The sequence below is a fragment of the Stegostoma tigrinum genome, chromosome 13 (genome assembly GCF_030684315.1).
Source record: "Stegostoma tigrinum isolate sSteTig4 chromosome 13, sSteTig4.hap1, whole genome shotgun sequence".
In the NCBI taxonomy this organism is placed as follows: Eukaryota; Metazoa; Chordata; class Chondrichthyes; order Orectolobiformes; family Stegostomatidae; genus Stegostoma; species Stegostoma tigrinum.
Window position 1 is genome coordinate 26,851,774 of NC_081366.1, and position 13,293 is coordinate 26,865,066.

General features: G+C 40.9%; 1 protein-coding gene across 1 annotated transcript in view; it reads left to right on the forward strand.

Annotated features, from left to right (window-relative positions):
* Positions 1-13,293, forward strand: part of LOC125458321 (organic cation/carnitine transporter 2-like) — a 74,085-nt gene that overhangs the window by 51,693 nt on the left and 9,099 nt on the right. The window contains exons 6-7 of the mRNA XM_048543514.2: positions 1,214-1,314; positions 7,242-7,456. Of these exons, the coding sequence (XP_048399471.2) occupies positions 1,214-1,314; positions 7,242-7,456 (316 nt within the window). The remainder of the gene's footprint in view (positions 1-1,213; positions 1,315-7,241; positions 7,457-13,293) is intronic.

Below are 13,293 nucleotides of genomic sequence, written 5' to 3' on the forward strand. Positions count from 1 at the left end.
ACAAAACATGAAGTCTTTTCTGCTACTTGCCATATGGACAGCTCTGAAGGAGGTAAAAGGAAAAGACACGAAGAACTTCATCACAGTTTCTATATAAAATATATACTGTGTGTAATCCATTAAGTTAACTGACAAAAGCATTTTACCTACGCACATACAAAATGAGAGTCATATGATGTGAGCGATATTTCTCTTTGAGCTTTGAGACACTGTCATAAATTGTGATATTGTGATATTCCAGATTGCCAGAAAGTGGGACCAATAAGTGTAGAAGTCTTGTGCTAACTTTGTGGGAATTACCTGAAAATTTGAACTTCTAATGGACAATTCCTCTGTTCTCAGACATTCCAAAGAAATTCTTAATTTGCGATGGTGACTTTGAACAGTTCCGACTTACTTACCTGACAGCTGCCCATGAAATGTTAGATGGAAAATTCCTGGATAACATAACATCTGACACCCTGACTCACTCTGGAACCCCTGATTCATCCCCAACACCTGACTCCACTGAATGCCTGCTTTCGCCTTCCAAATCAGTCTGACAAACCACAGCATGACAACCTCTCATTGTCCAACTCAAGTATGCACCTCATCCATCTACCACTCAGTGCCCATGCCACCTTACTCCTTTCACTCCAACCTGTTGCCTTTGCACCCAACTGTCAGCCTCCCAACTATCATCCCCACCAAATGCAACACTACCTTCTTACTCACACCACACACACCCTACTTCCATACCCACTTCCCTCAGCCACAGTGTCCTATTACCCACTTCTCACACCTGCCCTACCTGCTTTGATCATTCATTTTTCCAACCCTAACACTTACAAGTCTACACAGTTATCCATTCACTGGTATTAACACGCTGAAAATTCTGGGAAACTTCATCTGTCAGCAGAACATGGAAGCTAGTGCTGTACAAAAGGGATGTGGCTTCTAGGCAGATTCCCTTTTCTGATGTCTCTGAAATTTCCTGCATTGAAGGTGTTTTGCAGGATATTCTATTAGAAGATTGGGCAGAAAATTTGTTGAAATTATTTTAAAACATTCAGAAAGGTGGTTAAGGTGAAGAGAAAAACTGAAAATATGAATGTTTTCAAATAAGATTTATGGATCACCCATCCCCAACTGGGAACCATTGAAAAAAACTGATAAGATCTATTATTTTCCAAATATCAGTGATAATACTGAATCCTCTCTGTTTTTCTTGCAGCTTGAAGATTTGAATGCTCAGAGTAAACAATCTCATTCATTTTTATACTTATTTAAAACCAGTAATATTCGAGCGATCACTATCATAAACATGCTGATTTGGTAAGTAATGTGTTGAATTATATAATAATTATAGCAGAGACGGAGATCATTCAGCCCATCTACCCCGTGCCAACTCTTTCAAAGAATAATCTAATTTGTTCCCCATGCTCCTACAAAAGTGTTTCTCCAGCTTATCCATGTAATTTTAATTGTTTCATTCCCAGAATTATTCCAGTAATCAGTTCAGTTATCTTTGCAATAACTTCATGTCTTTCCTGAAGAGTGGTTAAGAAATGGTTACAACAGTATAAGCTGTTTAGTTTGAAAGTTCCAGACCAGAAGTACTTGATAACAACTCTGAAGGGGATTTTTGAAGCTGAGAATGTACAAGCTCAGTTGTAGGAAAGCTCCCAAAATAGGCCACTGTATTCTCATAATGGGGAACTGAGGTCACAGTTAAAATAGGCCCCATAGTTGTAACAGAGAAAAGAATTTGGTCTGGTGTGATTACTCTGTAGAGAGGGGTTTTGAGATTAATAAGGTGGTAATTTGCTGCATGTTACAAAATCACTAAATGTGTGTTAGATGTAAATTGTTTGCTCTATTCTATTTTGCCTTCATTTCTTTTGCACAATAAACTTCTGTCGTATTGTCAAAACCAAATTGCAGCATTGTGTGCTTGCGTTTCAGTGAAAGACCACCTCATTTAAAGCAAAAATAAAATCTATCAAGCAAGGTTTGCAGCTTTAAATGGTCCCTGTGCTTGTTCAGGACCATCACACCTACCCGATCTTTATATGTCACTGGACCTGATTTCATGTCAACCATTGCTCTTACCCATACAGAGTCATTCCTGTGGTTCCCATACCAAACTTCATCCCCTAAAGTAAACTGTCTCTCTCATGTAGCGGAGTCTTGTATACAGCACTAGCGCTCCTGTGCTGCTTCATCCTCCTCTCAGTTCCAAGCAGATCAGATTTAACCTGGTGCAGTTAGCAACTCTGCTGGAGCAATCCCTGTAATTGCATGAGGAGTGGACGTACAATCAAATAGGGACCTGGGCAGTTTGGTACCTCATGAAACTGGAGACTGTTTCTTTAAGCTTTCCCTCAAAGTTTGGACTGCTCTTACTGCCAGACCATTAGATGATGGATGGTATGGAGCAGTCTTTATATGAAAAATCTCATTCTACTTTAGGAAATACTCAAATTTCCTGCTGGTAAATAATAGCCCAATATCTGTGACTAAAACTTCCAGGAGTCCATATATTGCAGAAGATGCATGCTGTTTTGTTTTATGGTCGTCCCTGTGTTTGCCGAATGAATTCTATGCACATCCAGCTATTTTGATAAAGAACATCGAGCCAATGAATGAACCTGCATAGTTGACACATAATCAAGCCTAGAGTTTACTCAGCCATTCCCATGAATGTTGGAGAGCTGCTGGCTGTAATCTTCAACCTTGTTGGCACTCTGGGCACTGCCCAACTGACAAAGCTATGTGTGCATCCAATCCTGGCCACCAGACATAACTTGTCACCAGTGTCCTCATTTTGTAAACCCTGGATCACCCTGGTAGAGTTCAGCCAGTATTTGGTGGTGACCTTTGCTCTCCAAAATAACATGTCATCCTTTACAGTGATCTGGTCTTGCCAGGGCCAGAAAGGTTTCAATTCCCGTTGTGGTAGCCCTTTGCTGTCCCCTATTACCACCAGCTGCTTTCCAGAACTGGATTTTCTGTGTCAAAATCTGATATTGTCAGCAGCGACTAGAAGTGTGTCCAGAAAATTTAAAACCATTGTGGACTCTTCCAGCAAGGCTAGCACCAGTGGTGTATCTGCCACCAGGAGGCAGCTCAATGCATCCACATTTGCTACTTGGCCTCACAGATAATGTTCCAACTTCTAATTATGGATATTTGGCATTAGAGCCCACCTCTGAATTCAGCCTGAAGCTATGGGCAGCACTGTTTTCCATCTCTAAGTAGACCTAGCACAGGTTTGTGATCCAGTATTATTACAAATTCACATCCACAAAGGTTTTGGTGGAATGTCCTGATTCCAAATATGACTGCCACACCTTCCTCCTCTATCTGGGCATAATTACGCTCTGCATTAGCCAAAGTCATGGATGCTTACATTATTGGGCATTTCTCTCCACTGGGTCGCCTATGAGCTAATACTACCCTGATGCCATACAGAGAGGCTTCGCATCTCAATACCAGATCTCACTTGAGATCACTGTGTGGCAACAGCTCAGCTGTTTCTTCACTTCTGTAAAAGCTATGGCTTGGATACGTGATTATTTCCAAGGCTGAGCCTTTTTCAAGAGTTAATGCAGAGCTACCACATTGGAGGCCAGGTGATATTTGAACTTTCTGTAAAGACCTAAGCTCCAGTACAGATGTGGGAGCTGGGCACCTTTGATCACCCTTACTTTATCTTCCAACAGGTGTAAACCTGTCTCATCAACATTATAACTCAAGTGGGTCACTTTGGGTGCCTACAGCACATAATTTTCCCTTCTAAGGCATACGCCTACCAGATAGAAATGTCTAAGGACAATGTCCAAGTACTCTAACTGCTCCTTATTGGTCTTCCCTTTACTAAGACATCATCAAGATAAATAGTGATCTGGGCTATACATAGTAAAATGTTCTCCATTGTCAGCTGAAAATTTGCATAGATTGACCATGCCCTAAATGACAGTCTCATATATTGATACGAACCGTTATGGATACTAATTGTAGCATGATTGTGGAAATCGTCATGCAATTGCAATTATGGGCATGATTCATGTCTGGCTTCGTGATGGATAGCACCCCCCCCCCCCCACCCCCGCCACCCACCAGCTTTGCATATGAATCCTGTATGCAAGGGATTTGGTACTTATTCAGCTTTGAAAAGCAGTTTACCATTTGTTTGAAATCTTCACAAAGGCAAACCAACCAGTGGGCTTCACAATTGCTATGGCCGCTGCTGCCCATTCTACAAACTGTCTTCATTGGATGATTTCATTGCTTTCCAGTCTCCCAAATAGCTCTCTGATGAAGGGTCTAGGCCCGAAACATCAGCTTTTGTGCTCCTGAGATGCTGCTGGGCCTGCTGTGTTCATCCAGCCTCATATTTTATTATCCCAAATTCTGCCTCTACTTTTGCACATGAGGAAAATGACACTGGGTGGGCCTTGCAGGATCATGGAAATGTTTCCTGGTCGACAAGCAAGGTGGCCTTACCTCCTTTCATGGTAACTAGACCTTCCTGAAAATCTTGCGGGTATTTAATTAGGACCTCACTCAGGCAGCCATTTTCTAATCAAAATATGTTGAGCCAATCTGGGTAAATTTTTCTCAACCAATTTTGCCCCATCAAGCTTGCATTCGAGCCTTTTACTTCAATCAGCGGTAACTGAACCAGCTGCTTCTCATAAGAGACTGGAACAGAAGTTGTACCCTTAATCTGTAATGGTTCCCTGTTATAGGTTCTCATTTAACTGAGGTTTTGTGCAAACTTAACAGTTGGCATCTAGAGTGAATTTTGTTGAAGACCGCTTCTGCAATCAGTGAAATGGCCTTTCTGGTATCAACCTCAATTAGAACCAGGCGACGAGTTAACTAGGCATTTATTTTGATTGGTTCGGATTTGGATGTTGCTAAGCAATTTAACTGTTCCAAATCAGATGTAAGTAGACTTTCCAGGGTGTATACTCTCCTGGATACCAGCCTGTGAGATCTGTTGCTCCGTTTAGGTCTAATGGAACTCTTTTTAATGTGTCAAGCTCGCATGTCATCAGCAATTATAATGGCTTGCTGGCCTGGATCCTGGACAAATTTTTAATGCTTTGGCTGAGGCTTGGCTTTACTTTAAAACAAAGAAAGAAAAATGAATAATACAGCACCGGAACAAGCCCTTTAGCCCTCCAAGCTTGTGCTGACATGTTGCCCTCCCATTCTAAAACTTATACAATCTGTATCCCTCTATTCCCTTCCTATTCATGTATTCATCCAGGTGCTTCTTAAGTGCAGGTATTGTGTCGACTTCCACAACCTCCTCCGGCAGCTCATAACCCTCACCCTAACTCACCACCCTTTGTGTGAAAAACATGCTTTGGCCATCTTTTTTAAACTCGCCTCCATCCCCCACACCTTGAATCTGTGTACCCTAGTAATTGACCCCTCCACCGTAGGAAAAAGCCTCATACTTTCTGCTCTAACCTTGCCATTCACAATCTTGTAAACATCTATCAGGGTTTTACAGTTTTGTTGTGAGCTGACCTAGAATCCCTCTGTTCGAGATATGCCCGAAATGAGGCTATGCAATTGCCTTCGCTCAAGTGGTGTTCCCCAAGTTGAGTTGGACTGGCTATGATGTCCACTACCATCGGAATACCCTGCAACCCATGTGCTCCATTGCTGCATTTTCCAATGATAAAGTCATTGTAATGCCTCTTTGAAGTTGAGTTGGGCTTCCAGTTAGTCAATGCTTTTGCATAATTACATCATTATTCCCACATACCAAACGGTCTATCAGTATCTCATTAAGTGTTAGACCAAAGTCACATGCCTGCCAGTAATCTTAACCTAGTCAAAAATCCGGATATAAATTCCCCTGGTTCTCGAATTGCCAAATAAAACCAATAACATCTCAGAATGAGAGTAATCTTGGTGTTGTAATATTTTTTAACTAAATCTGTGAACTTTTGAAAGGTTTTAATTTCTGGTTTCACAGGGAATGTTAGGTTTCAATGACCAATAAAGCTGGAGGTCCGCAAGCTGTTGGGAGAATTACAAGTTGGTTTTCATCTGCCCCAGTGTCGTTTGCCTGTAAAGAATAACACAATAATTCCACATTTTAGGCACAGTCTTCAGCAGAACTTTTCTGAGGAAGGATCACTGGACCCAAAATGTTAACTCTGATTTTTCATCACAGATGTTGTCAGTCGTGCTGAGCTTTTCCAGAAACTTCTGTTTTTGTTCTTTGATGTCCATCTGGCTGACCGCATTACAATTACTACACATCATAACACCATACCTGAACAGGTTAATTAAAAATATCTAAAATGGAAGCCTGGGAACAGAGATCTACCCCAACTACAAACCCGCTGGTGGTTAATACTGTAATATGGTGAGAGCCATACCTGCCACCTTCTGTATTTCTTGACTGCTATGTTGTTTTGAATGAATGCTAATAGCTGATTTTTTTGAACCATATTAATTATAATTTGTGAAAGTTACAGGCAATGAATAAAAAGGAACACATTGCAGAAATTGAATAATTCGCTGAACAAAACAAATTAATTTTACCTTCCCTTGTTCTTTACTTTATGCAATTCTGATATTCTATTAATATTTTTACAGTGCAGTTCAAATTATCATAACCTATTTTAGTTAATTGTTTGATATGATACATTCAAATATACATGTGGTGTAATCCTGAAGAGAGTTTAGCATTCTAGCTTACTGTTACATAAACTATGTAGAACCATCACAACTTGACCAATAAGACTTCCCCTGATAATACCATGCATCACTCACAACGTGACCAATAATACCACAGACGACTACATACTTGCACTGTTAACTGCAGCAATCCAATGCTTTGGATCCATTTTGTGGTACTTGATTGTTATCTATAATATTGGAATGAAATCCTGCATTTGGGTATTGTATAGAGCATTTGTTTTGTCAAGCAAATTCCAGTAGAGATGCTGTTGTTTCTCAATGAACAACATTTTGGAGGGGGCTGGATGATAGATTTTGAAGGCTAATTGCCTGCGCAGAATAATCTTATTCACCTTCTAATATTTGGCATCAGTAATTACTATGGAGAGTAGATCTCCTGCTTACCCCCTTCTTGGGAAATGATAGGTGGGACAAGGAGCACAAATGAGAAAGTAAGAAAATCCCGGTAAGTCTATCATGGAAGAGAAGGGCTTGGGAGAAAAGTTTAAAAATTTGATTCACAAGAATATTTTGCCATATCATTGCAGGATGGTTTCTGCATCTGGCTACTTCAGCCTGTCTTTGGGCACACCCAATCTCCATGGTGATGACTATCTGAACTGTTTCTTCTCTGGTGCCATCGAAGTTCCAGCCTATGTAGCAGCTTGGATTTTTCTCGAGAAGGTTTCCCGAAGGTTCAGCCATTCAGGCTCGCTTTTCCTTGGTGGAGTTGTCCTTTTCTTCATTGAACTCATTCCTTCAAGTAAAGTTTTACAGTTCAGTTCAAATTATCATCATCTGTCCTTCATTAAACATTTTAAAATAGCATTCCATCGTAAATTGAAACCTGATTGTAACATTGTCTTTAAGAGATTTTAGCATTCTGGAATATTTTTCCACAGACTATGAAAACTCGTCAGTTTGGTTGTATTGTAATGATCAGGCGCTGAGAGAACAGTAAGGAAGGGAAAGTTGGTGGGTCTCCATTTTTTCGTCAGTCACATACATCTCTGAGTTCCATCAAAAGTAGCATTAGCAGAGGAGCTGAAATGTTAAACCTCCTTTTCATCCTGAGATATGCTTAATTGTACAAAACTGATGTGTTATTCGAGAATCATATTATAGGACAGTTGAAACTCGCTTTAATCAAATTACAATTAAACATCACAACTGGAACAAATATACTCTTATGACAGACTGTATGTTATTCTTAAATCTGTGGTTTTACACTTCTGGGTGCATAATAGCCAAGCCGTAACCCATGTTACTTGCTATATAAATAAGTAGATGTGATGTATATTTCTGTGGGACAATCGAGCCTTTCAATCTGCTCTGCTTTCCAGTAAGCTTTAACATGCCAGCAAAGGCACTGCAATGAGAGATCAAATATACTAAGTGTACTTTTATGAGTTGGAAGCAGAATTCGTCAAAGATCCTTGTCTCATATCAGCCAATCCCATGACCACCTCTGTCAAGAGGGACGACCATAGCAGATACATGGGAACACCAGAGCTGCAAGTTCCCCTCCAGGTCACTGACCATACTGCCTTGGAAATATGCTGCCATTCCGACATTGTCACTGAGTCAAAATCAAAACTCTTCCCTTGTGGTTTTGTGAGTTTACCTACAGCCCATGGGCTGCAGTGGTTCAAAAAGGCAGCTCATCACCACCTGTTCAAGGGCAACTTGGGACAGGAAATAAATGCAGGCCAGTCAATGATGCTAACGTTCCATGAGTGAAATCAAGAAAAGCTATAATAAACTCACTCATAGTTAGTAAGACCTGATCACTGAGTTTTGCTTCCAGGTGTTTATAGTAACTGTTACAATTGGATCCTTATCACTCAAGACTGTATCTTGTGTGTTATATTATGTTCTATGGGTAAATTAAATTGTACGTTGTAGGGATTACATTCAGGAGTGATAATGGGCATGGTGACCTCTGAAAAATTTGTCAAAGTTCTCAATTTAATGTAGGGCATTTCCTGAATGCCTTTTCCTCTCGCTGCTGTGTGACAACTCTGGTGTAATTGCCTTTTTTATGTCTCCATTTTTCCACAAGCTTTATTAGTTATCTGTACAGTTTGTCATTGATGTCCTTCACCAAGTTGTTTAGACACAACAAATTATTTCCCTTTCTAAAACCTATTGAATCTTTGGAACCATTCACCTTGGTTAAAAAGGATATTCCCACAAGCCTGAGTATTTTGAAAGGATGTTTCCAAATTGCCACGCTGATTTCTGCAGGCTACTTTGTTACTGAAAACATTTGTTCAGAATTTCCAGACTGCCTTTTTAAGATATCATGAGTTAAAGCTTTATTGAAACTATGTATCCTGCCATTAGTTGGACTCATCCTTGGCTAGAATTGTGCATTTTGGAGTTGAAGTGTGACATTGGGCATCTATCTAGGGTCTTTTCTGTCACAGCCTGAGACAAATGTTCTCATGCAATTACACACCTCTCAGCTCATTTCATCGGCAAGCAAGTTTGAGCATAAGTTAAGCGATGAACCACTTGCAGCTGACACAATGTTCTCACCCAGAGCTAGACCTTCTCGGATGAAGGGTTAGCTGCTGCATTTAAAGCCCATCTAAATGTCCTGTCACATGTTGCAAGTCAGGAGCATGTGTTGGTCACACCCAAAACGCCAAGGTGTTGCAGAACAGCCAAAGATTTACCAGACAGTTTTCTAAGTCTGTGCCAAAAATTCTGCTCTGGGTTGTCTGGTAGATAAGGAGAGGCCATTCCCCTGCCATGGTGCCAAGACTTCTTACCACCAGTTCTAAGCACCTTGGGCTGAGCTCATAGGAAATTTCGATGCCCATTGGCAGCATCAAAGAACACACACATAATGAAGGAAGTGGATAAACAATACCCTGTGCTCCCAAAGTTAAGTGACACCATCTTTTCATTGTTAGCTCACGCTTCCCGGGATATCATGCAGTCTAATTTGTCCATCCTCACATGTATCAAATGCTTGTAAGCCTCAGTGTGATGTTCACTGAAGGGCTAACAGCCCATTCATTTTGCCAATGGGGCTGTGCTTCCTATTTACTCACTACGGTGGACTCACTACCTCAACATGACAATGCACATTCTTACATTACTCAAACAACCATTTCTATTACTCTTGACCTTCTCGTTCCCTCATTTCAGGACAAACTAGTCAACAACAAAAAGGACTGGTGGTGGGGTGTCATGTCTGAAACCTCAGCTACTGAGAGCAGCATACAATGGAGCTGATGGGTAAGAGCCATAACTGATAAAGTGCTGATGGAGAGATCAGTTTGGCAGGAAAAGTCAGTGAGGAAATTCGCAGTCTGCTCTTCTCAGATATGCAGGTCGTTTCACACATTCATCTACAAAATGATTTGTGCATCTCAACCAACGAAGCAGTTCTTTTTTCATCAGGACAGCAGGTCAACGGATGCCATTCACAGGAGAAAATGGCCTGTTCCTAGCAGGACCACCATCTTTGAGGATGATGCTGTGAAATTGCAGAGGAGACACAGGCACAGCACCCTTCATCATCATCTCAATTGGGTACTCTAGCTAGATCAGACTCAGGGATACAATCTAATGAACACATCAAGGGCATAGAGCAGCTGCTGGAGGAAGAAAGGCCTGAGGTCACTGACACTCAGAAGGCTACTGGAAATTAGGCACTTTCTGAGCCCCATGCAGAAGGCATGTCTCCATAACCATTGTAAATGAAATGGTCAACATGCAGAGACAGGCAGGCGAACACCTGGCAGTGATGCGAGAGGCTCTCTGCAGCCCAGAGCCCTCAGTGGTTCCTAGTACATGCGCAGACCTGCAAACCATCTCTAGCAGAGCCAAAGGGGGATAAGACACATTGACCTTACTCTGGATGCCCCTTCTTCTCAATAGGTGGTGTCAACAAACAACCACATGGAGTGGAATAGAAAGCCAAGCGCCTGTCAAATCTCATCTCAGGTCTCTCCAGAGGTGCTCTGCCCTTGCCTTCTCTCTCTGCCAGTGAAGCCATTGCCTCAGCAACGCCGCCAAATGGATGCACCCGCATTAGTGCAGGAGACTCTTAGCATGCTGGGCTCATAAAAGTCTTGACAGTCACCAGGGTAAACCAGTCGGGCTTCCTCACATCAGATGTGGATGTCATCACAACACCTTGATGGATGGGAGGCAGGATTGGTTAACACAGAGAGGATTGCAAACCAGGATTATTCTGTCCATTGGAAATATATAACTCGTGGAGTGCCACAAGGATTAGTTTTATGGTCTCAATTATTTATCATCCATAATCATGAGTTGAAGGATGGCACAGAGTATAATATATGAAGATATTAAAATAGGTGAGAGGGCAGGTTATTATGAGGACATAAGGAATTTGAAAGAGGATGTAAACAGGTTGAGTGAATGGACAAAGACTTGGTTGATTGGGTTTAATATAGGGAAGTATGAGGTCATGCATTTTGGGAAGAAGAATAAAAAAGCTAATTATTATTTAAATAGAGAGAGAGACTGCAAAAAAAATACAGTGCCAAGATCTGGTTGTTCTTGTGCACGAAACACAAAATGTTGGAATGTAGATGCAACAAATAATTAAGAGAGTAAATGGAAATATGACCTTTTTGCTAGGGGGTTGGATTTTAAAATAGGTAGTTTTTGTTACAGCTATACATATATGGTGAGGTCATATCGGGAGAACTGTGTTCAGTTTTGCTCCCTGGATTTAAGAAAGATAGACTGCCTTTGGAAGCAATTCAGAAGACTTTCATTCAGCAAATTCCTGTGATGAAGAGGATGTCTTATCAAGAACAGTTGAATAGGTTTAGTCTTTGTTCATTAGAATTTGGAGGAATAAGAAGTGATCCAATTAAAACATATCAATTTTTGAGGAGGCCTTTCAAAATAAATGTTGAAAGGATGTTTCCAATCGCACAGTACCTTGAACTAGGGTAGCAGATACAGAATAAATAAACATTTAAAACAGAATTGCAAAAAAAAATTATTTTCTCAAGGTTGTGAATACCTGGAACTCTTGAGGCATAGAGTTGTGAGGATTAGATTACTGAAAGTATTTAAAGGGAATGTAGATAAGTTTATGAAATATTGAGAAGTTGAGGGCTATGAGGAGCTGGCACAAAAGAGGAGTTGAGGCTTGGGGCAGATCAGCTATGATCTTATCGAATGGCAGAGCAGACTTGAATGGATGAACTCCTAAACTCCTTCACCAATTTCTAAATTTAACAGAAACATAGATGTTCATTTGCATAATGTATCTGAAGCTCAGGCAATAGTGATGAGCTCAAAGGGAGACGACTGAGACTAGCATAGCCGCATAATGGGTCCAACACAGGAAATTAATGAAAATGATGCCAAAATGTGTCTGTTGTCCAAGTAGTGTTGGAGACAAAGTTCTTTCCCCTTGCTAGGGTTTCTGTTGTCAGTTCAAATGTTCTCTGTACCCGAGGTGGACAATGTAAACTGAGAGGTTATTCCTCACCTTCCTTTTGGGGAGCTAATAAGGAAGTGTTTGTATTTGTGCTGCAATCTTGGACCAGGCTGGCCGTAGTCAGGTGTTCTGGTCTTCACTGCTGGTCCTGGGGGGATAGGAAGAACCACATCATGCATTCAAGGGTAATTTGGCACGAGCAATATACTTGCCTAACCAGCAATACTCACATCTCATGACCAAATAGGAAAAATGTGTGGAATGATTTGGTAAGAGGCATGTGGAGAGATAATATAAATCAAAGCTTACCATTCTAAAAGAGGTCTGAGAGCAGATAGATTTGGTATCTATGTGCATACATCATTAGAATGTGATTAATCGTACAGCATCCTTGGCTTTTTCAATTGGGCATAGAGAACAAAAGCAAACAAGCTATGTTAGAACTGTTCAAATTTTAAAAAGTTAGTTCACCCTCAACTGGAATGTTGCACCCAGTTTTCAGTGTCACATTTTAAGAAGATGGGAAAGCACTAACGAGAATACAAATAAGGTTAGTGAGAATGCTACCATGGAGGAGGAACTTCAGTTTGCAGATAGATAGGAGAAATTGAGATAGCTGTCTCAACAGAAGAGAATGTTGAGAGGAGATCTGATAAAGGTATTCAAAATCATGAGATCTCTAGACTGATTAGATCAGGAGAAACAGATCCATGGTTGGAAGGATTAAGATACAAAGTGCAGAGATTTAACGTAATTGACTCCAGAAGAAAAGGTGACATGAAGACAAAGTCCCACCCATGACAGTGATGTGCAAAATTAACCACAATGTAAATGTGAGGTCATCAACAGAGGTAATAAAAACAGGAGTGCAGATTATTATTTGAATGGCTGTAAATTGAAAGCAAGGAATGTTCACGAGACCTGCATTTCCTTATGCACCAGCCACAAGTGTAGCAGGCAAAAAAGAAGGTAATTTGTACATTGGCCTTCATAGCCAGAGTACTGGAATGCAAGAATAAGTATGGTTTTCTGCAACTCTAGAGGGCATTGATGAGGCCACACCTGGAACATCATGTGCAGGTTTGGTCTCCTTATCTGAGGAAGGATGTTCTTGCTGTAGAAGCAGAGCAGTGAAGCTTTAGCAAATTGAGTCCTGGGAT